Source organism: Sinocyclocheilus grahami, unplaced genomic scaffold (genome assembly GCF_001515645.1).
Source record: "Sinocyclocheilus grahami isolate Dianchi unplaced genomic scaffold, SAMN03320097.WGS_v1.1 scaffold355.1, whole genome shotgun sequence".
Taxonomy (NCBI): Eukaryota; Metazoa; Chordata; class Actinopteri; order Cypriniformes; family Cyprinidae; genus Sinocyclocheilus; species Sinocyclocheilus grahami.
In genome coordinates, this window is record NW_015505534.1 from 987,080 (window position 1) to 1,013,534 (window position 26,455).

The following is a 26,455-nucleotide window of genomic DNA, read 5'->3' on the forward strand; positions in this document are numbered from 1 at the left end:
AGTGTATGTGTGTGTGTCACCATGAGGATCTGGATGTGTTTGCTAGGATGGTTTCTGTTGGATTGAATGAAATTTGGAGTGCAAGGTCAGAGGAATCACATTCCAAAGGTATGGCTTCATCTGGCAACCCTTCCGAAATGTGTTTGTTTGGGAAAATTGTTCTTACAAATCATGCATGCACTTCCCCTATCTAATAATGACATGTGGGTTTGGTGGTGCACGCTAATCCAATAGTTTATGAAGCTCCACTTTGATTAGATTTTTTTTATGGATTGTAGTATGTGTATAAATATTCGTGCTGAAAAATAAGTCATGTGCGTGTAATCAAGTGTTATTCCATCTCTCTTGAAGGCTGACTGGTTTGGCTGCAGATGTGAGAGGTTACAGTGGCTTCGGTTTATATGAGGGAAATCGTTTTCACTATTCTGGTTCGACCCAGATTACCACAAACGCTGGGTTCATGTCCAGTGTCAGGGTGCAGTTTTTTACTATATTTGACATTTATTGGTTGTGCAGTATTTTATAATTTTGTAGCTGATTTTTTGCATTTCTCTTGTTTTTTTTTTGTGATGCTTATTTTAGTACACTGTATGATAGCCACTGTTCTTTATAGGATTTTTTTTTTATATTATTATAATGCACAGAGCTAAATTGAATTCCCAGCCTGACATTGTATTTAAAAACCCTCGGTGGCAGAAAAACAACTGTGGCAACAGTTTTATGACAAGACCAAAATAACATAATGGATGAGACTGAGAATTAATTCAGTTATCTCTGCAGATGTGATTGGTGTTTTCTTACGTAATTTTGTTTTTTGTGTCTAACCATCTTTATTAAATTTGTTCAGTTTAAATGTATTAATCTAGGACATCAATCTATGAAAAACGTTTTGCAGGAAGCTGTATTTAAATCAGTTTAAGTGCAAGATATGGCTAGTTTGTCGTTGCCCATATAAATACCTGTGTCTCTGTGATAGATTTACAGATAGTCGCTGTCTTTCAAGTCAAATCAGCTTTTTTCATACCGACTTATGTGTGTGCGTAATTGTGTGTATGTACTCGACCACTTTTTTTTAGACTTTCCACTTGCATACAGTATTTACAGACCAAGACAGTACCTTTCAGAAATTAGGTATGATAATAGGCAAGTTTTTTTTACAAGTTTACATTTTAGTACTGGTGGTGGTTAGCTGGCATGTAGACGCGTGTGTAAATAATGTATCTGAAGCCTAGAGGCATAACACTTTTGTTTTTTTAGGAAACCTTTACCTCTCCCATAGATCTGTCATCTGGCCCTTTTCACTGTTCTGTCTAAACTGTGTTCAGTCTTTTCTGTAACAGACCTTAAATAACAGCAAGATTGTACATCATGTGCACATCACAGCGACAAATCTGGGAACATTAATTTTTGAAGTGATCATTGATCTGAATTATACATAATAGTCAAACTGATATTTATAGATTGCCTAATCTTGTCACAAAAAAGCAAAAGAAAGATTTTTTTCTTTGCTTTTGATCAGGTTTGGCCTTTTTTCCAAAATTACAAAAGAACAAACAAAAGCATCTGGTCACTAATTAAGGACAAACCCCTGCAGCAGTGGTGTTACAGATATTTTCATGTTGGTCCTTGTAACAGGAAGCCACCTGGTGGCCAAATGGTGTTATAGCTAGAGCTGGGGTGGAAGCTGCTCTTTGCTGGGTGACTGCGCACTTAATGTGAGTCCATGTGTTCAGACCCTCTTTGGCAGGCTATTAGACGGATATCAGACCAACAGCAGGAAGATAAACTGGACGACAGCCCTTCGTTGCCAGGTGGAGATCAAGTGTCAGTTTATCAGGCCATGGCTACAGAAAGAGCCATTGTTAGTGATGGTATTAGGGCAAGGGGGTCTGATTTTACCCAGGTTTTCTTTGTATGAAGGTTTTTCCATCTGATTTTTTCAGGCTGTGGTCTGATGCCATAACATTATATTACAGTATATATATGATATTATAATAATGTATATTTCTACACACCACACACACACACATACACATTTGTTTATTTATATTTAAAAATGTATTTTTCCCCCCCTGGAAGTCATGAAATAGACCAACCTGGCAACCCAAAGCAGTATAGTAATAATTGTGCAGAATAGCTTAATGTATAAATTTCCATGACTCTAAAGTCTCTTATTTTTAGTTTATGTACTTGTAAACCTTGCAGATGTCATCAAGAGAACTGAAGCACTCGTATTGTCCGACAGAAGTCACATTACTGAAACGCCTAGCTTAGACTTCATGCAAATAGGGAAACTAGACAGAATCACATCAGATTTTAAAAAGAGACACATGTTTCAGTTTTGTATGATGTCATTTTGATATGCAGCAACAATCCTCTGCCTTTGACACTATGATGTGGATGTTTTATCACAGAGAAAAGGCTGTTTTTCATTTCCCTTCTCATCATTCAGAACCAAGCCAGATCATATGGAATCCAGACCACTATTCTTTGTCATTATTTTTTGTCTCAAAATGTACCCTGTGTGCGTGTGTGCATGCGTGCGTGACATTGGTTTGCATATTATTAGCATGAGTGTTTTGTGTCACTGTTTTGACTCTTTAACTTTAGCTTTGTTTGGAGTGGTACAAATGTGTGAGCCATGCATGTAACTCATGCACATCTGATCTTTACATGATGTCAGATCTCAGTAGATCATTGTTGATTGCTACAAGATGCTTAGTTTAAATTATTGTTGTTTTTCTGCCTGGAATTATTGCACTCTTGTATTTACCTTAACATCTGTTAGCAGCAGCAACTTCACAACCATATGTAAAAATGGAGATTAAAGCTTTAATCAAGTCGCATAAACATTCTCACGGTAAATTAGACATTATGATGAAGTGATTACATCTTCACTAAACATATTATAGTGAACATAAAGCTCCCAGATGTAAAAGAAAAATAACAAACAGAATTGAATAATAGCTTCCAATCAATTTTTGGTACACATGAAGTAATTTCTTTTTGTTAATAGGGTCTCCATAGACGTGGGATTATACGTGGAGACGGTACTCTGCCTACTGGATCCAAACGTCCTGGCCTTGTGGGGCGAGGTGATGTGTTTGAGGTGGATGAGGATACAGACCTGGTAGACCAAAACATCTTATCCAAAAATGGTGGTACACCTTCCAAAACATTCCCAACTGACACAACAAGCAGCCGTGATGGAAAACCAGAATCTAAACGTCTAGATGAAAACATCACCACTGACAAGCACAAACCTGGCAAAACTTCACCAAAGAAACCAGTGGATACCATAATCATCAACCTGGATGTTCAGATACCCGAGAAACCTACCGGAAGTATTGTACCTAGTAGTGAAACTGAACTGGAAACCACCTCCAGTCCTGAGGATCGAGAATCCAACTTGTTAAAAGAGGATTTGGGGGTCACCACACAGGCTCCTGTGAGAAAAACTTCTTGGGAGGGCATCTCAAAGGGAAGTGGAAGAAAAACATTAAAAACTCCAGATATCCCTATAGGACCTGGCTGGGGATCTGAGGAGCACCCAGGAACCGTTATATTTACAGAAAGGCATGGAGATCTTGTGCGTGGCTCTGATGGGAATATGTATCGCATTCAAAGAGGACCCATGGGGCCAGTGGGGCCCCAAGGTGAGCCTGTGAGTATGATTTAAGTATATATCAGTGTTGTTATTGTTAATTATTAACTAAAACTAAATCTAATAAAAAGATCATTTTTGGTAATTGCAAACTTTTCCACGACATTCTAATTTACTGAGATGCACCTGTATATTTCAGCTTTTTTAAGCTGCACAGCATACTGCATATGTCAACATGTCTCACTTCCCGCCTTGGCATGATTCATACGGCTCTCTATAATTGGCTGTTGGAGGAACGACCCGTCTGCCTCACCCAATCAAAATGCAACATTCACCTGACTTTACAAGTGATCAGGTCTAACAGAAGTAAACCCAGATGTGGTGCCATCTGGAGGCTTCTGGCTGAGCTCCAGTGGCCCAGGCACTGTAAAAGGCCTCCATTAGATAATGAAGGGTTGCTTTATACCAGTTGGCTGAAAACATTAAGGAGATACTGCTCTGTCTGAAAGCAAAATGCAGTAGAGATGCAGTTATTAATGCCCCCTTTTTTCACATCTCTGTTACTACCATACTAGGGCTGCATTTTGTTAAATGTGAGCCAAAATCATCACAATTAAAAGAACCAAAGACTTAAACTACTTCAGTCTGTGTGCATTGAATTTATTTAGTACACGAGTTTCACAATTTGAGTTGAATTACTGAAATAAATTAACTTTTCCACGACATTCTAATTTACTGAGATGCACCTGTATATTTCAGCTTTTTTAAGCTGCACAGCATACTGCATATGTCAACATGTCTCACTTCCCGCCTTGGCATGATTCATACGGCTCTCTATAATTGGCTGTTGGAGGAACGACCCGTCTGCCTCACCCAATCAAAATGCAACATTCACCTGACTTTACAAGTGATCAGGTCTAACAGAAGTAAACCCAGATGTGGTGCCATCTGGAGGCTTCTGGCTGAGCTCCAGTGGCCCAGGCACTGTAAAAGGCCTCCATTAGATAATGAAGGGTTGCTTTATACCAGTTGGCTGAAAACATTAAGGAGATACTGCTCTGTCTGAAAGCAAAATGCAGTAGAGATGCAGTTATTAATGCCCCCTTTTTTCACATCTCTGTTACTACCATACTCTGCATTTCTGTCTTGGTGGGGGTCAAGCATTTAGTCATATGTTGAATAAGGAACTGACTTTATCATTCCAGGGCGTTAAAGCCTGTTCTGTTTAAAACTAAGCATTTATATGTGTTTATATACCACTTAAGTGTGAAGTGAAGTGACATGTGGCCAAGTATGGTTACCCATACTTGGAATTAGTGCTCTGCATTTAACCCATCCAAAGTGAACACACACCCAGAGCAGTGGGCAGCCATTTATGCTGCGGTGCCCGGGGAGCAGTTGGGGGTTCGGTGCCTTGCTCAAGGGCACCTCAATCGTGGTATTGAAGGTGGGAAAGATTGCTGTACATTCACTCCCCTCACCTACAATCCCTGCCGGTACGAGACTCGAACCCGCAACCTTTGGGTTACGAGTCCAACTCTCTCACCATTAGACTTCCCGTCTTAAGTCTTAAGTCTTAAGTCTAAAATATTGTACTGTGGTGCAGTGTTGTTATTGTTACCTAAAACATTTTTTTTTAAGCTAGATCAATTGTTTGGCTCAGATGACAAAAAGCTTGTCACAAACTGTTCAGTGCCATTTAGTGATTTTTTTTTAGTATTTTTACTCTGTGTGAATGGTTTTGTTGCAAAAAAAACGTGCAAACCAGGTGTCCTCCTGCTTTTAGAATAGTTTTGTGATGGTTGAAAGGTTATGTTTAGGTTCAACAATGTGCTTGTATTACCGTATTTAGAGTTCCACTAAAGTTAATGTTTTTACACCTTATTGCTTATTTACATCTTTTTACGTGCTATAAACCTTTAGTTTTAACACTGTTAAACAAGCTCACTTTCTGTTAAAAATGAAAGCTGTATGTTTTATTTTGGTCACGCTCTGTGACTTTGTATGTTTAAGGTTTTTATTATGCCTTTTACTATGCCTTACTCCTTCTAGGGATGTCCTGGGAGTGATGGCTATCCAGGACCCAAAGGTGATAAGGTATGATAATAATTAGAATGTTTTTGTAATGAGAAATGGACTAGAGCACTCAATGTGAATCTCTCAGAGTATCTGCACTGTCATGGTGAATGAAGGCAAGCCGAGGTCAAAGTTCACGTGCCTGTGGCCATGACCAGCTGACCCCTTGTGTCCTTCTATGACCTTTGTCACTTCAGTTGACTGCTCTTATATGTTCAGTCTCCAAACAGAAGTCCAAATGCCAACAGGGAAGCTTGCAAAGACATGCTGTCAGTCTGACTTCCTATACTGTGCTCTTCAGGATTCTTCAGCCTCTTTTTCTACTTCTTTCATTTATTGATTTTCCTATTGACTTACATACTAAAGTTTAAAATCATCAATCACCAAAGTTTTCATCAGTTCAGCATTGGAAATTGAACCAATAGTGGTGACATCATTGTAATATTTGCAAACTGAATTGGGATTGGTCTTCTTTCTTGCAATTATTTACATACTAAACTGTGACTAGTCTTTGTCACATCTCTATAAAGAGCCTTTTTACACTATAAACATATTAGATGTGCCAAATGTCATGGCAAAGAGGTTTTGATGCACAATTTTAAAAAGAAGTCTCTTATTTATTGAAAGAAATCTCTTAATTTCATCAAGTCAGCATTTATTTGATCCTTCAGAAATCATTCTAAAATTCTGATTTGATGCTCAATAAACTTATTATCGATGTTGAAAATAGTTTTCACAAAAATATTAACTGTGATACCTGTAAAAAAAATTGCAGAATTATTTGATGAATAGAGAGCTCAAAACAACAGGAAATAGAAATCTTTTGTAACATTACAAATGTCTTGATCATTTTATTGCATCCTGCTCACCCTCAACTTTTGAATGGCGTTGTGTTGTTGCAGTTGATATTTACATCTTGAAACAAAAATGTATTTATAACTTTAGTGGTGAAAGTCATGATAATTTATATAATATTTATCACTTATCTGGTGGTGTCTAAACTGAACAGATCTATTATGTACAGTGCTGTTTTACAACATGCCTGCTTATACAATGCAGATGTGGGATGGAATTTTGTTTTTCATCCTAACAGTTCAGCTTTCATCAGGTTTGAGATTTGTTTAAGATTGTAAACATATGTCAGTGTAAATTTTGTGTGTGTGTGTGATACAGTCTTCCTTGTTGTTGTGATTTTGTTTAGGGTTCCATTGGGCTTAAGGGCCGTCCAGGTCGCCGTGGAGTCCCAGGACCTCCTGGGCCACCTGGGCTGCCCACATTCTACCTGTGGAGAAACACACCTGAGGAATGGGCTGCATTTCAGGTAAGTTTTCTCTTTTTTTCAGTTTCTCCATTCTCCATTCTCCGTCCCTGTCTGTGGGTCTCCCTGTCTACAAAATTAAACTTTATCCCTCATCCCTTTAATGTGGCTGTCAGTGCACTGCTGTATCTTGTGTAATGGCCCAGATGAGCACCACAGCCGTGATTGAATAAAGATGCCCTCAGAGAAAAAGAGAGAGAGAGGAAGGAAGGAATTCTCTGTTGCTGTAATGGGTTATTTGCTTCCTACAGTCTTTGAACCATCCTCCACTGTACATCCAGTAATCTAGCTGAGGGCAAAGACTTTTCTACTCTTAGTTCTGCATGATGTCATAAGTTGTCTCTGTAACTGAAGGGGTGATATCCCCTTTACTCAAACCCAGAGCAAGGTCACCTCAGCACAATCAATCAATCTCACCATCCATGTCAGTTTCCAGCTCCGTATCTCTGAACGCATCTGCTATGATAACCGAAACCTCTGTCGAGCATGGTTTAATTAAAAGCAGCCTGTGACCTCGTAACTCATTTTGGGATATGTGTCCTGTGTGCAGCATGCTGCCTTTGTGAACGCCTTTGTAGTTTACAGGGCAGCTTTTAAGTCTAGAGTCTGGTTGGATGAGAATGGACCATTAAAGCTTTAGTAAGACCAGAATTGTAGGGTTATGGCTTTTGCTTTCATTAAAATGACTCCTCAGAGTAACAGAGAGAAATCTTCAAGAATAGACCAGGAAGGACAGAAACACATATTTTGAATATAGACTAATTGGCGGGTAGTCTGAATGACTAACCAATGAATCAGCACAAGGAAGCTCAGTATAATTAGACCAATTTTGAGTTCTCCTGACCCCGATCAGTAGGGCTGCACAATATTTTTAAACAAAATCATTATAAAGTCATGATATTTCATAATGCAATAGTCAAATCTTGAAGGGTGTGATTAAATAAATAAGTAAATATAAATAAATAAATAAATATTCCGGTGAGCTATAAAAATAAAATCTTTTTACATTTTGAAAATGTAAGATGTAATTAGTATAGTAAAATAAAAGTAGTGCTATTGTTCATTATTTTATAGTCATATTGAATGGGTCAAAAACAATGGGAATGTGGCCTATAAAAACTTGAGTGGAAAAAGATTTTCTTAAAACTCTGTTCACGTTATGGTTAGTAAAAGAGGTTTGAGTTGGTTCTTGCCCAAAAAATTCTTGCATTCAAAAAAGTCTTCAAAGTAAGGTCACTTTTCAGCTTTTTAAAATAATTGTATTTTCTATGCAAATGCACTCCCTTCTAGAATGATTGATTCTTTCCAAATATAGCTATTCAAGTAATCTGGAGCAATTTCCTATTCTTTTTCATATTACAATATATATTGCAGAAAAACTAAATATCAAAATGACATTTTTTCCAATATCGTGCAGCTCTACCAATCAAGACACATTTTTAGGGTATACATAATATAAAACAGATAAATGTGATTTAAGAAGCATTTTAATTGTTTGTAGCTTGAAACAATGTTCTAAAACCCAGCATTTATGGCATATAAGAAACTAAAAAATATCTGTCATCATACATATGGCTGTATCTATGAAAGTCGCGACTTCTCACAAGAGTTGTTATCTGATTGTTTGACAACAAGTTGACCCATCCTTATGATAAATAGAGCAGTTTTGTAGGTTTACCTTGATAAAGTATCAGATAAAGCTTTAATATCAGCTGCGATGCTAATAATGTGATAAACATGGATAGTCATGTGATGCTCAGTTAAATTATTCTATTTTTCTCTCACTCTCTCCTCCAGCAAACTTCGTTCTTCCAGCTTCTCCGTGCAGGTTGGCCTGTAAGTATGCAACACATATTTGTGAAATTTGTTATGTTTCTGAAGATGTAATATCCCTGACTCTGTTCTGTTTTTCGTGAGCTTGTAGAGAGCGCAAGGTCCGCCTGGTCCGGAAGGAGAGATGGGGAAACCTGGGCCGCAGGTGAGGTTTAATAAGATTTTGATGAGGCTGTGTTATGTAGCGCAGTACTTCCTGAGCTCAGATGACAATACCTGCTCTGCTAAATCATGATCTCTCTCACTCTCTCTCTCTTAACCTTCTTTACTAGGGGCCACCTGGGGAGCCAGGTGAACAAGGACGTCCAGGACATATGGGAGACATGGTAATATCCTATGGTGCAACATTGTCATTTTTAGTGATGCTTACTAAGGCAAGCTTCATTTTTATTAGTGGTACTTGCTAAGGCATCACTATTGCTCTTGTAGTACTATTAACCTACTAATTGTGCACCAAAATGTTGTTGTCTTTAATTATAATGTTATCGTATTCGTAATAAGAAAATCTGACAGTCTGTCAAGACAGCTGCAAATAATGTAATTCACAAATAGACCAATATTTGCTTTTTTTATCAGAGCAAGACATCAAGATATCACCTCAAATTAGTGGCAATTAATTTGCTTGGGGGTTTTTTATGTGTGTGAAAGGGAGACCGTTATTAGACACACAATACCACCCATCATTGCTGAGATTTAACCACAGATTATTGTGGTTTGTCAGATTTAATGTGAAAGGTACATCACATTTGTGCCTCTCAAAAGCCTTGCATCAATCACTGCTGAAATGAGCTTCTGTTAGCATTTAATGTATCACTGTGAAGGAGCAGGTAGGTAGGTAGGTAGATAGATAGATAGATAGATAGATAGATAGATAGATAGATAGATAGATAGATAGATAGATAGATAGATAGATTGATAGATTGATAGATTGATTGATTGATTAATATTAACTCATATTAATAAAAAACCCCAACTCAATCCTAGGATTCTTTGGCTGCATTTACGTTGCAACGCCTGATGCACAGATTAGATATTTTAACAAATATGTCCTTCCTGTTTATAATCAGATAACATTGCCAGCTGTGTTTACATTTACAAGATATGTTAGGCTGGCAATAACACTATCTAGAGCTTTTTAGTTAGGTTTTAGTAGTAGTAACATTAACGCCAACAAATGTCATTTTTAGTTAATCCATCTTAAACTCTAATTAACGCATTTTAAATATGCTGTTAATTATCACTGAAAATAATTTGTGCCTCAGTTTGTACAAACAAAATGTACTTATAATGGAAGCCTATCACTTTAAATTACTTTTAAATCCATTTACCTTTAAATGTGTTTAGATGTATGTTGGAAAAGTGTTTTTTTCTTAATTTATGATTTTTGACATTAATTTATAAAAAAAATGTTTGTGTGCTATTCTTGCAGGGTGACCGTGGCCCAAAAGGTGTGATAGGCAGAGCAGGGGTCTTTGGAAAGGATGGAGAAAATGGGCTGGACGGGCCTCAGGGGCCTCTGGGGATTCCAGGACCAAAGGTAAAGTGATTTTACAGTGACACTGACATTTTGAAGGTAGATAAGCAATTCATTTCAGCATCCTGACTTGAAAGTGTTTTATTGTGTCATGTTTTCTGATTATTTTGGTATGTTAACAGTAAATTTTGAAATACAGGGTCCTCTGGGCTATAAAGGAGAACCAGGCTCACCTGGAGAGAAAGGAGAAGAGGTAAGATAGTTATGGTGAAGCTAGTAACCAAAATATTATAGATAAAATCCCATGATGTGCCATGATTTTGTTTAGTTACTTTATTTTTGCCTAAGGACTTACACTGTTTCTGTTGCAGGGTATTGCTGGACCAGAGGGTCCATGTGGAGATATGGGAAAAGGCGGAGAGAAAGTAAGTTATGTTTAAATCAGTAGTCAATAAATGCGGGCAACTCATGTTTACAGTATAGGGTGCATTCTTTGAGATGATGGTATATATTGCCATCTAGTGGTCAGGCAAAGAACTACATTATTAAAAAGGCACTTAATTAAAATTTTTATAATCTACAGTTGCATAATGCTGGGAAAACTGCCTAATAATTGTAAGTGTTTATGAAAATATGTAACCTGTAGTTCACATTTACAGGGTTCAAAAGGAGCACCTGGCTCTCCTGGTACTGTCGGCCCTCCTGTAAGTTACAGCAACATTAATGAACAGAATGAACACAATAAAAATTATTTACTCTTTAATTACATCTGGCGTTGTCGTTTAAATGTACATAGTTTTGTCATTCATAATAACAATCTTGCCTGATTATATTTGAATTCTTTTACAGGGTCCACGAGGAATGAGAGGGATGGAGGGCCCTGAAGGTCATCCAGGGCCAGATGTAAGTGAAAACAAAATAACTAGAATGCTATAAATGCTCAACATTTGTTTATCAAATAAACTATCAAATAATAGTTGCGCATTAAAGTCCACATGAACCGGTAGTTAGTACCTACTTTACTTCAGTTTTGTGACGTATTTCCAACTGAAATGGAATATTGAATGTAGGGGGGGGGGATTTTAGCACACCTCCATCTCTTGCTCACAGCAAACTAATGGTTGGAGGGGAGTGCCAAAGGCATCAAAACTGACGTCATCAGAGAAGAAATGCCATTCCAGAGCGGAAGCTAATGTTCAGATTTTGATTAAAGATTATCAAGACAAACTATTTTTTTCAGGGGATTAACTTGCATGGATTAATAATTCACCTCAAGAACAACAATGTGCGCTAACAAAATAAATAGTGTCAATTTTGATTTCATGCGGACTTTAAAGACATCAATTTATATGTATCTGTTAATGGTAATGTTTACAGGGGGATGATGGGATGGAGGGACCACCAGGTCTTCCAGGTCCACCAGTAAGTAATACAGAACATCAGAAATTGATATGATCAGTAGATATCAACAAAAGGGGCTGATCAGGTAAAACTAGTATTCACATCACAGTATACTGTATGCTTCCTTTTTAAAATAAATGGTTTCCTTGGTATTATACTGTAGTTTTCTTACTTATACAAATTCAAATGTTTGGAGTCGGTAAGATTTTTTTGTTACTTTTATACTGTTTTCTATTTTAATATATACTAAAATGTAATTTATTCCTGTGATGGCAAAGCTGAATTTTCAGCATCATTACTCCAGTGTTCGGTGTAACATGATCCTTCAGAAATCATTCTAATATGTTGATTTGAGGCTCAAGAATCATTCCTCTTATTATCACTGTTGAAAACAGTTGTGCTGCTTAATATTTGTATTGAAAATGTGTTACATATTTTTTTAAGGATTGAACAATTTAATGCATCTTTCCGAACCCCAAATTTCTAAATGGTAGTGTATGATTTGTGCATTAAATTAGATCTCAGCTTATTTAAATATTTGCAGGGAGCTCCTGGTTGGACAGGTGTGGTTGGTGCCCAGGGGCCTAATGGCTCTCGTGTAAGGTTTTTTCCTCATATTTGTTCCACTCTGTTTGTCAGTTTGTAGTATTTTGTTACATACTAATAATTTCAGTTTTATTTTCTAGGGGGAGCCTGGGCCTCCAGGACCTGTTGGCCTTCTGGGACCACGGGTATGGTATTTATTATTTGGGACATCGTAAAGTTACTGATAAATTATCTCTACATAACCTACAGTATATGTCATTATTAGGGACCCCAGGGATTAGAGGGACAGATTGGACCGCCAGGACCAAGGGGCCTGCAGGTGAATGTTTGTTCCACTATAATGAATCTAACTGATTGAATAAAGAGATGGTAGTCAGGGATTGGATCATTTGAGGTTATGTTATTTCACATAGATATCCGCATACTAATATATGTATACTAACTAGCCCATGACAGACTCTGTGAAGCAATTTACTACTTGATCACGATCGATATTATTGTATTCATATGCTTTTCCACTAGGGACTGTCAGGTCGGGAAGGTTTACCTGGTCCCAAAGGAGAACCTGTAAGCACTCTTTTCTCACAGAGTGAAGAATCTATCTTTAAATTGCTTTGATCTTCTTACTCATTAAAATTAAGACTTCATGCTGTTCAGTATCACAAGATATTTAATATGAACACATACTCTAGTGTTCAAAAGTTTGTGGTCAGTAAGATTTTTAAAATGTTTTTTAAATAAGTCTCTTAAGCTGCATATGTAAAAAAACTAATATTGTGAAATATTATTACAATTACTACTGTTTTCTATTTTCTATTTAATTAATTTCTGATGTCAAAGTTGAATTTTTAGTATCCATTTCTACAGCATTCAACTGAAAACAGTTGTGCTGTTTAATATTTTTGTGGAAACAATTATACATTATTTATTTCCAGATTCTTTGATGTATATGTTTTTTAAAGCATTTATTTAAGGAAAAAACTTACATTATAACAACATTATGTAACATTATAATTGTTTTACTCTTTTGATCAATTTAATGCATCCTTGCTGAATAAAATCATTAATTAAAAAAAAACTTACTGACCCCAAACTTCTAAATGATAATATACCTTCTTATCCCTGTTCATTTCCAGGGACCTGCAGGGCCAGTGGGCCTCAGAGGGGAGCCAGGAATTGATGGATTAATGGTAAAAGCCAAATTCAGTCTAAAGAGTTTTTTTTCCTAATGAGAAAGCTCAACTGTAGTTCATACCACATAGCAAAAAACAAATCCCAAGGTTTTTTTTTTTTTTTTTTTTTAACTTCAACTTGGAATTTCAAATTTAACCAATGTAATTTCCTATTTCTCATATGTACTGGTTAATTAGTTTGTTTTTTCTTCATTTTTCTTTAGGGTGTATTACTTCAGCTCTCTTAACGGAATAGCCCACCTTCCAATTGTTTAAAAGTCTATATTGTTTTTATAAAGTCATTAATGTAGTATTTAGCTACTAGGCTGAAACAAGGCTAGGCTGTTTATTTAGCCATCAATGCTAAGCTTTCTCAAGCACCTCTAACAGACTTTATTTAGCATTAATGAGCCGTTTTTGGCAGTGAAAGGAGCTCTATAATGCAGGATTCATGAATCCAGCAGACTGAGCTCCCGGTGCAGAGCAAATAAAAAATGATGATCACATTTTATAGAGGATGGGCTATGCCTTTTATGAATCATAAAGAGGTTATACAAACAAAGACAGCCTTTCCAGGAATTTAGTGGGCACCAGTGTTTTTGCGCAGCTTGTCAAAGTTTAATTTGCACCCTACCAGCCATAAATGACTAGTAAAATGCAGTAGGTGAGAAGAGTAATGGTAAGTGGTGGCAGCAGAAAACACTGGTTCACACATGAACACACAGGCTTTTAAGGTCTTGGTTGGTTTCTCAAACCTCAGGGATTGCAAGGGATTCCTGGAGAACGTGGTCAGGACGGACCCCCTGGATCTATGGTGAGTTTTCTTCTCTATTCATGTGGTCAACACACATCTTTATAATCACTTCAAAGTTTATTTCCCCTGCTTGCAAGGTAGACACCCTCCTGACCCCCGTGCTGAAATTACTTATTGGACTTGCCGGGGGGTTTTTTACCTACAGTACCTACATTTAGAAAACAAAAATAAACTGAATCCATATTACATTATATTTCATCATATTGACATTTTTGCACTGTGCATCCAAATCAGGGCATATACTGTTAAATTTTCATAATTTATTCATTGAAAAGCACATATTTTGTGCCAAAGCTGCCAAATATAAGCCAAAGCTTTTCAATATCCGGCTGAAAAATGATTGTTCTTGAGCTGAGGGTGTTGAATTTGTGTGTACGTCTTCTCTATTTTTAAATTTTATTTATTTATTTATTTACCTCTCGGACTGGAAGGGCCACAGGTTAGATTGGCATGGAGCTGCAAAAATATTTGGTCTTGGTTCAGTACAGCATAACAAACTAAAGCAACTAGAGCAACTAGCCATGCATTACAGAGATTTTACCATGGTTATGTGATATTTTAATGAACCAGAATAAAATTACTATTACGTACACCATTGTTATAGAGAAGAAATTTAAGAAATTGGTGGCAACAGAGATGTGATGAAAGCTCTCTGACTTCTGCAGGGTCCATCTGGTCCGTCAGGTTTGGAGGGACCTCCTGGAAGGAAAGGTGATAAGGTATGGTAAAACAATTATAAAATTATATTTGCTTGACACAGTAACATTTATACAGGATTTTTTACCGTTAACATTTTTTTTTATTAATATAATGTCATTTTTGTACTGGCAGGGGGACAGAGGTCCCTTTGGAAAACCTGGTCTTCAAGGACCAAAAGGAGACATTGGCCCTCCAGGTGCTAAAGGTCCAATGGGTCCACCAGGCCCAGCAGGCAGTGAGGTGTGGAGATCAGTTTCTTAATGTCGGCTCAACTGTGCAATTTAAAAGTCATATGTCTCAAATGCAATAAGTCTCACTGTCACTGTAAGAGCAATATTGGTGTATTTCTTCTAATGAAGGGCGATGCTGGTCCAGTTGGAGTTGCTGGTGATCCCGGCCCTAAAGGAGAAAAGGTAATTTATCTTTTACAGCTTGTGTCATTTCACTGGGGAAAATGCTATTGTACTATATTTAATTTTTTCCCTCAGGGTGATATAGGCCTGCGAGGATTTACTGGTTTAGAGGGACCATGGGGAGAAGTGGGGGAGCAGGGAGAGAGGGGGCTCAAGGGAGACAAGGGGCAAATCGGACTGCAGGTAAGTGCAAATCAGCATTTCACTATGTATTTTTTTTATGTAACATTTTATTTAGCCTGATATGTTTTTATCAATTGATATGCACTACTGTTCAAAGGTTTGAGTTCAGAAACAATGCGTTAAGTTTATCAAAAGTGATAAAGTGGTAAAAATGTAAAGACATTTTATAATGTTACAAAAGTTTTTATTTAAAATAAATGCTATTTGTCAATGAATCCTGAAAATGTATCACGGTTTCCACAAAAATATTAAGCAGCACAACTGTTTTTAACATATTACTGTTTTGGTGTATATTTGATAACGTAAATTCAGCCTTGGTGAGCATAAGAGACTTAAGAGCATAAAAGAAAGATCTTACCAACCCCGAAGATTTAAATGGTAATATAGGTATCTAATTTAAACACTAAAATACATAGTATCTTGTCAGTACTTGTTTAAGTCAGCTTTGTTGCATTTGTTTGTGATTGTCTGTGAACATTGGCTGTTTTTATGTTAGGGTGAGTCAGGCCTCATGGGTGGTGTTGGACCTCCTGGCCTAAAAGGTGTAGAAGTGAGTGTTGACCTGAGAATGAATGACCCCTGTATTCATGCGTAATATGGCCGCATAGTTGAAGTTACTAATAAACAGTTCCTGTTTTCTTGTGTTTCAGGGTGGACCAGGCCATCCAGGATTGGTGGGGCCAGATGGACCTCCAGGAAGCAAGGTAGCATGTTTGATTGTTCACTTAGAGCATCTTTGGATTATTTATATTTATGGTCTAAAATTAAGCTTCTCCTTTAGGGGGAGGTTGGGCCGAGTGGTTTTCCTGGTGAGCCAGGAGATGCTGGACCTGAGGTTCTGATCCACTTGAAAACATATTACTGTATATGTGCATAACATGTAACATCTTTTTTTATATTGGATTGAAAATCTTTGGATGTCAAAAGAATTGCTGAATTGTTGTGTTATTGTTGTTCTCAATATTCATATCTGTGCTTCAGGGAATTGCAGGTCGCAAAGGCGTGCGAGGTGATGCAGGAAAAGCCGGGACACAGGTAAAGATAATTTCTTTGCATTCATATTCCTCCCCCAGATAATCTGTTCTAATAGTTTATTCTTATGGGATCTCTTGGGAAACAACAAATTCATTTTTATCTCAAGAGTAACTCATTAATTTTCTTATCTTGGTCCACAGTTAGGTGTTGGCTCAGTAGGCCCCCAAGGTCTTTTTGGCCCTAAAGGTCTCCCAGGGCCTGAAGGGGAGAAAGGAAATTCAGGAGATAAAGGAGAACTAGGGGTGGAGGTGAGTTTGTAATGAACTCCACTAAGATGGAAACTCTTGATTGCTTCCTTAAATTGCCTGTAAATCCACTACATGTTCAAATTGAAGGCATTTCTTTTCTTTAGGGGCCAGACGGCCTTCAAGGCATTCAAGGACCACCGGGACTGCCTGGTTTAGAGGTACAGACCATTAAAACCCAGAATATTGCATTTGTTCAAGAAGATGGTGTGGCGTTTTGGGCTTGTCTGTGTATATAAATATAGTACAAGTGATTGAATAACCCAATTATATCAATTCAAATCTACTCTGTTAGGGTCTACAAGGTGAGGCAGGGGTACATGGCTCACCAGGTCTGCCAGGAGCTCAGGTCAGTGCCCAGTGAGATAAAATATTTACAGCAAAGCACAACAAATAGATGTACCTTGTCTTAATTCTACTTTTGTTTCAACTCTGCTGAATCATCAGGGCCCTTAATGAGTTTTGATTGTTGCAGGGCCGCATGGGTAACCCAGGACCTGAAGGAAGAGAAGGCATGAAAGGAGAGAAGGTAAGGTCACCATGTTCTTTTTTCTGTCTTAATCCTTGTCTGCTATCTAAAATAAAAGTTCTTCCTCTATGCCTTTGTCCTTGCTGTCAGATATGAGAACTGTGTTTGAGAATACAGATTTTCTAGGACTCTTATCTGAAGTTTCATTTTAAATTTGAATTTGCTTCTTGATGCATTTTTAGGGAGATCAAGGCAAGGATGGAGCACCTGGAAAAATGGGTCACATTGGACGGAGGGTAAGATGAGATATGCCCTTTTAGTACCCTCTTTGACTATTAAATGTTTCCAAATCTCTAAGTTAACATCAAAGAAGTTTAGCGACAATATTGTGTCATGAAAGCTTATTTTAGACTCATGCATGTCATAATTCCGGACAAACATTTGGAAGATGGTGGTGATTATGATTGATAAATTGATTTTTTTTGTTGGTGGTTTATACCTAAAGGGTAAAAGAGGCAAGGCAGGGTTGAGGGGGACCAGAGGACCAAGAGGAGAAAAGGTCAGAGTTCAGAGATGAGGTCAACGATGACAACATGGCATTTAAATACATGATGAGTTTAATTTTTTAATTTCATGGCTTGAATTGAACATACAGTATTATGGATTACCTTATTGGCTTCTCCTTGTCCAATAGGGAGAGAGGGGAGATGTAGGAGAGAAAGGACTTCCTGGATGGGGAGGAAGTATGGTAAGCTTGATACGCTTGATATGCCTGGTCAGAACAATAAATATCAAAGTAATCACATATTTTGAATTAAATAACATTGTGGGAATTTATAAAATGGTAAACTATTAACACAGTTTGAAATCATAATCATGCATTGATTAAACCTTTGTTCTATGCTTGACAGGGAATCCAAGGGCTGAGAGGAGAGCCTGGGGAGCAAGGTGTCAAAGGAGCAGAGGTGCTTTTAAAGTTTTACTCAGACAGGATTCCTTTTATGCAGATACCTAAGAAATACAGTATTAATATTGATACCTTAACTTGTCCATAACAGGGTGAGAAAGGAGATCAAGGACCACTTGGTCCACCAGGGAAAGATGGCTTGAAGGTATAATGTATATCAAGCACATCCTATGAGTCTGCAGTGTAGCCTATTCAGTTCTCTTAGACGAGTATTTATTTGTTCTTTTTAGGGGAGTATGGGGCCTCTTGGTCCTCCTGGACCACCAGGATCAAAGGGGGATCAGGTAAGGTCAAAATATCTAATTGAACAGATATTCTTTTGCTTATTGCCTTCACCATAGATATTGTAAGATGATGCTTATGATAATAATAATAATAATAATAATAATAAACAAATATGAAAAATCATTCTTTTTCTGTTTTATATTGACTGTTTTATATATATTGTACATATACGTATATATATATTTTGCAGCACTGTCAATATTGATGAATCTTTATGATTAATCTTCTTTTCCTTCACTTGCTCTGGTTAAAATCATCTTATGAATAATTAAATATAAAATGTGTGTACTTTTCCTTAAGGGAAATATTGGTCCTGCTGGGCCTAGAGGGGCACCTGGAATACCTGGACTACCGGTGAATATGTCTTTTTTTTAAGGTTTCAGCATTTAAACTAATAGCAAGCTGTACCTATTACACCGTAGCCCAATTTGTGTTAACACATCTGCTGCAGATGCATTTACATGTGCTCTGTCTTTTCAAGATATGAAACCATTGTTAATTCATTGTTAATGACAAAAGCAAGGACAGTGGAGTGCCTTATCGCAACCACAGCCTGTTTTTGTCTTTTTTTTAAGGTTTCAGCATTTAAACTAATAGCAAGCTGTACCTATTACACCGTAGCCCAATTTGTGTTAACACATCTGCTGCAGATGCATTTACATGTGCTCTGTCTTTTCAAGATATGAAACCATTGTTAATGACAAAAGCAAGGACAGTGGAGTGCCTTATCGCAACCACAGCCTGTTTTTTTTGTTTTTTTTGGAAAGAGCATGAAGATCATTTATAATTTCTTTCTCTTTTATCTCTTCCACCCTGCAGGGCTTGTTTGGAGACAAGGTATGAAATTTAATTTTCAAAGCTTTCTTTAGTTAGGTTAAAAGGAAATGTTGCAGCTCAATCAAAATAAAAATACATAAAATCATTTTATATTCACAGTAACATAAATTAAGATTAGTTATTAAATATCTCGTTTTCACTTTAATCCTAGGGACCTAAGGGATTTCAGGGGAATCCTGGACCTCCTGGAAGGAGGGGCTTGGCAGTAAGTTGGCACCTTTAAATTTTTTTGTAACAATATGACAACTAATTTCTTTCTTTATTAATTTCATTTCTTATTTTAGGGTCCACCGGGACCTCCAGGGCCTGCTGGCGTTTCTGTGAACCTGACCCTGACCCAGATCAAGGCAAGTTTTTTTTTTTCTTCTTAGTGGCCCTTTTACTCTGATTTGCTGTGCTGATCATTAAATACCAAACATCCCATGATTATGGTCACACTGAATAAATTTGAATGGAGTCAACATTTTGTGCATTGATATCATGGCAGAACTAAAATATGTGCTATTCAGCAACCTGCAGTGGCAGAGCATCACCAAATCTAACTTTCTTATTCTTGGACCCTCACTAAAATGTAGATCACAAAAAAGCAAATCAATTTGTACTACGTTTTATTCTCCAATAGGACTTGATGTAGGAGCAGAGGTGCTTTTAAAGTTTTACTCAGACAGGATTCCTTTTATGCAGATACCTAAGAAATACAGTATTAATATTGATACCTTAACTTGTCCATAACAGGGTGAGAAAGGAGATCAAGGACCACTTGGTCCACCAGGGAAAGATGGCTTGAAGGTATAATGTATATCAAGCACATCCTATGAGTCTGCAGTGTAGCCTATTCAGTTCTCTTAGACGAGTATTTATTTGTTCTTTTTAGGGGAGTATGGGGCCTCTTGGTCCTCCTGGACCACCAGGATCAAAGGGGGATCAGGTAAGGTCAAAATATCTAATTGAACAGATATTCTTTTGCTTATTGCCTTCACCATAGATATTGTAAGATGATGCTTATGATAATAATAATAATAATAATAATAATAATAATAATAATAATAATAATAATAATAATAATAATAATAATAATAATAATAATAATAATAATAATAATAATAATAATAATAATAATAATAATAATAATAATAATAATAATAATAATAATAATAATAAACAAATATGAAAAATCATTCTTTTTCTGTTTTATATTGACTGTTTTATATATATTGTACATATACGTATATATATATTTTGCAGCACTGTCAATATTGATGAATCTTTATGATTAATCTTCTTTTCCTTCACTTGCTCTGGTTAAAATCATCTTATGAATAATTAAATATAAAATGTGTGTACTTTTCCTTAAGGGAAATATTGGTCCTGCTGGGCCTAGAGGGGCACCTGGAATACCTGGACTACCGGTGAATATGTCTTTTTTTTAAGGTTTCAGCATTTAAACTAATAGCAAGCTGTACCTATTACACCGTAGCCCAATTTGTGTTAACACATCTGCTGCAGATGCATTTACATGTGCTCTGTCTTTTCAAGATATGAAACCATTGTTAATTCATTGTTAATGACAAAAGCAAGGACAGTGGAGTGCCTTATCGCAACCACAGCCTGTTTTTTTTGTTTTTTTTGGAAAGAGCATGAAGATCATTTATAATTTCTTTCTCTTTTATCTCTTCCACCCTGCAGGGCTTGTTTGGAGACAAGGTATGAAATTTAATTTTCAAAGCTTTCTTTAGTCAGGTTAAAAGGAAATGTTGCAGCTCAATCAAAATAAAAATACATAAAATCATTTTATATTCACAGTAACATAAATTAAGATTAGTTATTAAATATCTCGTTTTCACTTTAATCCTAGGGACCTAAGGGATTTCAGGGGAATCCTGGACCTCCTGGAAGGAGGGGCTTGGCAGTAAGTTGGCACCTTTAAATTTTTTTGTAACAATATGACAACTAATTTCTTTCTTTATTAATTTAATTTCTTATTTTAGGGTCCACCGGGACCTCCAGGGCCTGCTGGCGTTTCTGTGAACCTGACCCTGACCCAGATCAAGGCAAGTTTTTTTTCTTCTTAGTGGCCCTTTTACTCTGATTTGCTGTGCTGATCATTAAATACCAAACATCCCATGATTATGGTCACACTGAATAAATTTGAATGGAGTCAACATTTTGTGCATTGATATCATGGCAGAACTAAAATATGTGCTATTCAGCAACCTGCAGTGGCAGAGCATCACCAAATCTAACTTTCTTATTCTTGGACCCTCACTAAAATGTAGATCACAAAAAAGCAAATCAATTTGTACTACGTTTTATTCTCCAATAGGACCTGATGTACAGTTCAGACAAACCCAATTACCCTCTGATTCAGACACTGTTGGACTCTCTGTACCATGACCTCCGGCTGCTGGTGGACCCTCCGGATGGCAGCAAGCAGCACCCAGCATCTACCTGTCTGGAGCTGTGGCTGTGCCATCCCAACTACACCAGCGGTCAGAGTCCTATCTTTCAACTTTTCTATTTTTCAAAGTCATTTATCTGTTTGTTTTTGTTTCCCTTTGTGCTATCATTGAGAAATCTTTGCATTATGGTTATTTTTTTCTCTAAAAAGGTGATTGTGCTTATGGAGTTTTAAAAGCTTTTGAAACACATACACTTCGTTACATTGACACCATTTAAACCTGGTATTAAAATCTGTCTCAGGCCATAAAATCTAAGGTGAACAGCACTAAGGTGTAAATTAGATTTTTTATTATTATTATTTTAATTTTTTTGCATTTCCAAAGGATAGTTAAAGAGATAGTTCACCTTCAGTCAATTGGGGCCAGCAACTGAAGGTGAACTATCCCTTTAATACAGCTGCTTGACTAAAATAACTAAAGAAGTGTGCGTGTGTGTGTGCACTATTAAATATATTTGAACTGTATGTTGTTTTGGATAAAATAATCTGTTAAATAATGACTTTTGTAACTTTTGCAGGATTCTACTACATTGACCCAAACCAAGGCAGTCCTTTAGATGCTCTTTTGGCCTACTGTAACTTCTCAGAGTCAGGAGCAGAGACCTGCCTTCACCCCAGAGATGCACACGTAATGTTCTAGTTAATACCTCAGAGGTGGACAGTAGTGAAGTATTTTTACTCTGCTTTAAAAGTACTTTTCAAGTGTCTGTACTTTATCAGTACAGTGTTTTTCTTTAGAAAACTTTACTTCACAATATTCCAAAGAATAATATTGTACTTATATTAATATTGTAAAATCTTATTATCGCTCTTCCAATTTCCGTAGCTTCCCATAAGCACTTGGCTGAATGACTCAGGGAATAACAGCAAGTTCTACTGGTTAAGTTCACTGGAGGGAGGTTTTAAAGTAAGTAGTACTATTTGTTTGTGGAAATTTTTACTTCCTATTGGATCAAAGTTTGTGCTATTGACAAGAGATAGCCCATCTCTTGACTCTGGGATAGTTGACCTCAAATTAAAAAATTCACAGGATTTGTAGATTTTGGCTACGTTCACACTGCGAGCTTTAGTCCTAAATTCCAATTTTTGCTCAGATCCGATTTTTTTGTATAGCTGTTCACATTGTTGTTTTAAATGTGGCCAATATCAGATTTCCAGTGTGAACAGATCATGGTTCTGAACTGGTCCATATGCGCAAATGAACAATACGAACAGGGTTGCCAGGTTTTCACAACAAAATCTGCTCAATTGCTTCTCAAAACTAGTCCAATCATGTTCTGGGGGTTATATTTCGTGTTAGTGGGGTCGCTTTAACCCATGGAGTTGAAAAACAACCCCTGCAACAGTGAAAAAGTTGCCCAATTCTGTGGGAAAACTGGACTTGGCAACACTTGCGCATTGCGCTGCCATACGAAAGTAAACACAGAGGACATAAAGTAAGCGATTGTGCATTTATTTATAGTGTGATCTGCCGCAGAAGCCAGCGAAATTATGCACAGGCAATATGAAAAGGCAATAAAGACAAGGATGTGACCGAAAAAAGCAGAGTTTTGAAACTTTTATGATACGAGCTCTTATGTTCTGACTCATCTCTGTACTTCCACTGACTACCTTTCGCAACTGTCTTGATAGCTTTGGGTTTGTAAAATCTATGAAGTGACTCCCATGAGCGCAGAATTGTGATGAATGGTGATGGTAGAAGTCACATGAATTCCGATATGACTGTTCACACTGCGGCCGCATTGCAAAACATCTAACCTGTATCGGATTTAGTATCACATATGGAAGTGACACAAATCGGAATTGAAAAGATCAGATTACATGTGGTTTGTGCTATTCACACTGTCATAAGAAAAACAGATCTGAGTCACATGTGAGCAAAAAAAATGGGATTTGGATTTATAAACTGATGTATACACTTTAGAAGTTGATTGTTTACTTTTGTGGTTCTTTTTTGTGTTTTTTGGACATCAACAGCGCCATTTACTAGCCATTTTCTAGCTAAATACTAGCTATTTTGTTGTATAGAAAACAAACAAACAAACAAAATGATAATGGAATTTTTTACATTTTGCTGAACTGTCCCTTTAATGCTTTAACATCTTTAATTGATTGTCCAGGTTAATTGCTGCTAATAATGCACTCTAAAAAAGGCTGGGTTAAATATAACCCAGCGCTGGGATAAAAAGGGACAAACCCTGCTATTGGGTTGTTTTGACCCAGCGGTTGGGATGTTTTGAACCCAACCACTGGGTCAAAACAACCCAATAGCTGGGTTAAAACAACCCAATAGCTGGATTTGTCCCTTTTTAACCCAGCCCTGGGTTATATTTAACCCAGAATTTTTTAGAGTGTGTTGTTCTTATTATAAAAGTCTTGCTCTTCATTGTTTTATGTTCCGTTTCAAGCCCTGATGTTGCACACAGTAAACTGTCCGTCCTTCAATATTGCCATCAAAACCCATCTGTCTGTCTTTGGTCAGTTTGAGTATCCAGCCCTCAGTGTGGTTCAGCTGCGGTTTCTACGGCTCCAGAGCAACAGAGCAGAACAGAGAGTAACGTACTCCTGTTACCCTGGACACCGACTGGGCCAGACACAGCGACAGGTCCAGTTCCTCACAGACGCCATAAAGCAGAGCTATTTAGGAGAACTGCAGGATTGTGTGGTATGTGGATTCTAACAGCACTAGTAATAAAAATGTGTAATTTTTATCACATTTTTGAAGGTGAATCGTTTTTATATGGTTCATTCATTGCTGTGGTGAGCACATTTATTTTGATATACACTACTGTTCAAAAGCTTGGGGTCAGTTGAAAGAAGTTTTGGTCACCAAGGCTGCACTTATTTGATCAAAAATACAGTAAAAACAGTAATATTGTGAAATAGTATTACAATTAAAAAATAGCTGTTTTCTATTTGAATTTATTTTAAAAATGTAATTTATTCCTGTGATGGCAAAGCTGAATTTACTGCTCAAAAACATTAGCAATGTTTCAAACAATTGTGCTTTACCTTTAACAATAATTTTAAAACCATTTCTGTTTGTATTTGTTGAACCAGTCTGCAAAGGAAGTGGATCCCGGACCGCGTGAGTCCATGTTTCAGTTTGAAGACATGGACCTGCTTCCTTTACGTGATATAGGAATGTTGGGCAACAGCAGCCACGAGTTTGGCTTCACCATCGGCCCTGTGTGCTTCAGCTAGAGACACCCTGAATGATAACGCTACATCCTGTGCATTTAACCTTAAATACAAACACCAAAAAGAAGAAAACAGGACACTCTGAAGACACATGCAGCATCTACAGCTCGTGGTAAGGAAATACGCTAAACAGAGTCCTGTCTATCCCTGTGCTTCCAGACAAATGGCCAATATCCTTTTTTGTTTACAGGGACTTTTGGCTTTGTAATTAATGTACTATTTTTATAATAATTGTATTTGTTTTAGCAATGTTTTTTAATCACTAGCTGGACTTGTAATAACATTGTAGAAGAAGCTTGGATCGTATCAAGTGTAATGACAGGGTTCTGACGTGACCACTATGTGGTTGCATGGTTTAAGTTTCAGCTGTTTACTATTTAATCGTGTACAAATGGTTATCATGGATTAACTGGTTATTATGCGTTATTTAGGTGAGTGTATGAATGACACTTTTTCCCCTCTCTTTTAAGTGTCTAACTTGAATTGTAGGACTGATAGAAACAAAGCGTCCCAGTGAGGACACAGCTAACCTTCCCATGAGGTTTGGATATCAGGAAGTCTGTGCTACCTTTCTGTTTTCTCTGTTCATGTCATGATTTGGTTTCAGAAATGGTCATGTTACCTAAATATGTATGTTAGATGATTTATGGGTGCTAATATTTACAATTCATAGTAAAAGTTGTTTCAAAAAGAGAAGAATAATACAAACTGCAGCAAAGCTGGTTAATAAATGTGCAAGCAGTGATCTGCATTATGGATATGAGACTGAAAGTCAGTACACATGCATAAAGTCATAGAGACAAGTGTCCTTCAGTTCACATTTACTGTATGTAGGTCTCAGGGAGCACTTACAAATATGACATAAATATAAAAAAATACACAAATGATATAGGTAAAATAGGTTAATATGTTAAGATTAATCAAACAAAGCCAAATACAAGTGTCGTTCATCATTATCATTTTAAATCACATTGAATTTAGGCACAGGTGCTTTGTTTTGGAAAACTTTTTGTTCTAAAACATTTTGTACTGTATATTGTGTTTTCTATGTATTTGTGGTGACATCGAAATCACATGCTGGTCATCTGTTTGAGCATCAGCTATAAAAAGTGCATGATGTATCATTTCAGTCGTGTTGGACAATTTTGTATCATTGTGTGAAACACGAACATTTCTTAAAAACTGCTTTGTGGAGTTGTGTTTTTCATGTTCAAACAGCAAAACATGCTAATGAGCGAAACTGCAACCCAGGTGTATCTCAGAAGTATCCATGAGCAGGTACAATTCACTAGAATAGAAGTGCCACCCTTTGCCTGTATTTGTTTTCTGAATGCAGTCATTCGTGTCCTGTAGTCTGTGTGGAATGGGACGAAGTGGGAAATCTACTGTACACTGCATACCTAAGCCTGCCATGAAAGATTTCAA

The 26,455-nt window shown here is 37.0% G+C and overlaps 1 protein-coding gene across 1 annotated transcript in view; it reads left to right on the forward strand.

Moving 5' to 3' along the window:
• Nucleotides 1-26,137, forward strand: part of LOC107548772 (collagen alpha-1(I) chain-like) — a 61,867-nt gene extending 35,730 nt beyond the window's left edge. The window contains exons 8-52 of the mRNA XM_016229578.1: nucleotides 5,657-5,701; nucleotides 6,882-7,001; nucleotides 8,796-8,834; nucleotides 8,923-8,976; nucleotides 9,104-9,157; nucleotides 10,261-10,368; nucleotides 10,505-10,558; nucleotides 10,677-10,730; nucleotides 10,965-11,009; nucleotides 11,155-11,208; nucleotides 11,683-11,727; nucleotides 12,251-12,304; nucleotides 12,393-12,437; nucleotides 12,518-12,571; nucleotides 12,775-12,819; nucleotides 13,389-13,442; nucleotides 14,185-14,238; nucleotides 14,651-14,677; nucleotides 14,904-14,957; nucleotides 15,070-15,177; nucleotides 15,297-15,350; nucleotides 15,426-15,533; nucleotides 16,030-16,083; nucleotides 16,184-16,237; nucleotides 16,315-16,368; nucleotides 16,515-16,568; nucleotides 16,709-16,816; nucleotides 16,921-16,974; nucleotides 17,109-17,162; nucleotides 17,289-17,342; nucleotides 17,525-17,578; nucleotides 17,788-17,841; nucleotides 17,977-18,030; nucleotides 18,194-18,247; nucleotides 18,341-18,394; nucleotides 18,480-18,533; nucleotides 18,835-18,888; nucleotides 19,354-19,371; nucleotides 19,523-19,576; nucleotides 19,656-19,718; nucleotides 21,695-21,860; nucleotides 22,348-22,457; nucleotides 22,656-22,736; nucleotides 24,312-24,494; nucleotides 24,890-26,137. Coding sequence (XP_016085064.1) covers nucleotides 5,657-5,701; nucleotides 6,882-7,001; nucleotides 8,796-8,834; nucleotides 8,923-8,976; nucleotides 9,104-9,157; nucleotides 10,261-10,368; nucleotides 10,505-10,558; nucleotides 10,677-10,730; nucleotides 10,965-11,009; nucleotides 11,155-11,208; nucleotides 11,683-11,727; nucleotides 12,251-12,304; nucleotides 12,393-12,437; nucleotides 12,518-12,571; nucleotides 12,775-12,819; nucleotides 13,389-13,442; nucleotides 14,185-14,238; nucleotides 14,651-14,677; nucleotides 14,904-14,957; nucleotides 15,070-15,177; nucleotides 15,297-15,350; nucleotides 15,426-15,533; nucleotides 16,030-16,083; nucleotides 16,184-16,237; nucleotides 16,315-16,368; nucleotides 16,515-16,568; nucleotides 16,709-16,816; nucleotides 16,921-16,974; nucleotides 17,109-17,162; nucleotides 17,289-17,342; nucleotides 17,525-17,578; nucleotides 17,788-17,841; nucleotides 17,977-18,030; nucleotides 18,194-18,247; nucleotides 18,341-18,394; nucleotides 18,480-18,533; nucleotides 18,835-18,888; nucleotides 19,354-19,371; nucleotides 19,523-19,576; nucleotides 19,656-19,718; nucleotides 21,695-21,860; nucleotides 22,348-22,457; nucleotides 22,656-22,736; nucleotides 24,312-24,494; nucleotides 24,890-25,033 — 3,012 coding nt within the window. The 3' untranslated portion in view covers nucleotides 25,034-26,137. The remainder of the gene's footprint in view (nucleotides 1-5,656; nucleotides 5,702-6,881; nucleotides 7,002-8,795; nucleotides 8,835-8,922; nucleotides 8,977-9,103; nucleotides 9,158-10,260; nucleotides 10,369-10,504; nucleotides 10,559-10,676; nucleotides 10,731-10,964; nucleotides 11,010-11,154; nucleotides 11,209-11,682; nucleotides 11,728-12,250; nucleotides 12,305-12,392; nucleotides 12,438-12,517; nucleotides 12,572-12,774; nucleotides 12,820-13,388; nucleotides 13,443-14,184; nucleotides 14,239-14,650; nucleotides 14,678-14,903; nucleotides 14,958-15,069; nucleotides 15,178-15,296; nucleotides 15,351-15,425; nucleotides 15,534-16,029; nucleotides 16,084-16,183; nucleotides 16,238-16,314; nucleotides 16,369-16,514; nucleotides 16,569-16,708; nucleotides 16,817-16,920; nucleotides 16,975-17,108; nucleotides 17,163-17,288; nucleotides 17,343-17,524; nucleotides 17,579-17,787; nucleotides 17,842-17,976; nucleotides 18,031-18,193; nucleotides 18,248-18,340; nucleotides 18,395-18,479; nucleotides 18,534-18,834; nucleotides 18,889-19,353; nucleotides 19,372-19,522; nucleotides 19,577-19,655; nucleotides 19,719-21,694; nucleotides 21,861-22,347; nucleotides 22,458-22,655; nucleotides 22,737-24,311; nucleotides 24,495-24,889) is intronic.
• Nucleotides 26,138-26,455: the final 318 nt, after the last annotated feature.